The sequence below is a fragment of the Eimeria tenella genome, genomic scaffold (genome assembly GCF_000499545.2).
Source record: "Eimeria tenella Houghton genomic scaffold, Eth_scaff4164, whole genome shotgun sequence".
Taxonomy (NCBI): domain Eukaryota; phylum Apicomplexa; class Conoidasida; order Eucoccidiorida; family Eimeriidae; genus Eimeria; species Eimeria tenella.
In genome coordinates this window covers 1,823-3,139 of record NW_013545080.1, presented here as the reverse complement: position 1 = coordinate 3,139, position 1,317 = coordinate 1,823, and the positions used below count along the sequence as shown (strand labels likewise).

The 1,317-nt window shown below is 48.0% G+C and overlaps 1 protein-coding gene across 1 annotated transcript; it reads left to right on the top strand.

Moving 5' to 3' along the window:
* Positions 1 to 179: 179 nt before the first annotated feature.
* Positions 180 to 901, top strand: ETH_00042515 (uncharacterized protein; the record flags this gene model as incomplete). The annotated part of the gene is made up of 3 exons (XM_013379917.1): positions 180 to 259; positions 409 to 459; positions 805 to 901. Coding segments are annotated over 3 exons (228 nt in total), but the record flags the coding sequence as incomplete, so codon positions are not given.
* Between the last annotated feature and the right edge of the window lie 416 nt (positions 902 to 1,317).

Sequence of the window (1,317 nt, the reverse complement as noted above, 5' to 3'; positions counted from 1 at the left end):
GTGGTGGTGGTGGTGCTGCTGCTGCTGCTGCTGTGCTGCTGCTGCTGCTGTGCTGCTGCTGCTACTGCTGCTGCTGCTGCTACTACTACTCTACTGCGCTTGTTCTCCATGTCGCCTAGAGCTCAGGGTTTAGGGTTTAAGGCTTAGGGTTTAGAGTTTAGGGTTTAGGGTTTGCGCAGGTTGAGCTGCCTCCCCTCGAGGCCATTTTGCTGCATTTCAATTCTGCGAATTTGCTGACGCAGCAAAAGCCAGAAGCCGGGCAAGTTTGAAATGATTTATTTATCTATTTTATTTTTTTATTTATATTTATTTATTTATTTTTATTTATTTATTTATTTATATGATATTTATATTTATTTATTTATTTATTTATATTTATTTATTTATTTATTTGTTTTTAATTCACAGAACAAACAACCAGGCCAAACAGAGGGGGCAGGAGAAGCGGCAGAGGACCAGGTGGGCGAAATATCAAAAAATAAATAAATTAAAATAAATAAATAAATAAATAAGTAAATTAATAAAAGTAAATAAATAATTAATTTAATTGAATGCGACCAATAACGCCTTGTGAGCATGAAGAGCGAGGATCTGAGGGTTTAGGGTTTAGGGTTTGAGGGGCACTTCAGGCTGCGAGGGTTTAGGGTTTAGGGTTTGAGGGGCTGTTCAGGCTATGAAGGTTTAGGGTTTAGGGTTTAGGGTTTGAGGAGCCTTTCAGGCTGCGAGGGTTTAGGGTTCAGGGTTTGAGGGGCTGTTCAGGCTGTGAGGGTTTAGGGTTTAGGGTTTGTTCTCTGCGGTGTACAGACACCTCAACAAGTTCCGCAGGATTCAAAACACTCATTTATTTACTGCGGACGAATTGAGGGCTTTTGCCAACGGCACAAACCCCACAGCTTCCTAAACCCTAAACCCTAAACCCTAAAGCCGCGAAAAAGAATTTCCCACTACACTCCAGCCTTAAAGACAGCTCCGCACCACTTAGGGGGCCCCCTAGGGGCCCCCTGGGGTCCCCCAGGGGGCCCCTGGGAGCCTCCAGGGGGCCCCTTGGGGGCCCCTAACAGCTTTTTTAAATAAAAAGGAAACCAACCACGAAAGAGACTGGTGAGCTTCTTGGGGGCCCCTAGGGGCCCCCAAGCTTTTATGCTGATAGAGGTTTGGGGGCCCTGAGGGGGCCCCTAGAGGTCCCCCAGTGGACCCTTGGGGGCCCCCAAGGGGCCCCTAGGGGCCTCTCTCAAATCGGGTTTCGGGGCCCCAGGGGCCCCCCAAACAGGCTTTAGGGGCCCCTTTATGGGGGCTCCTAAGGGCCTTGGGGGCCCT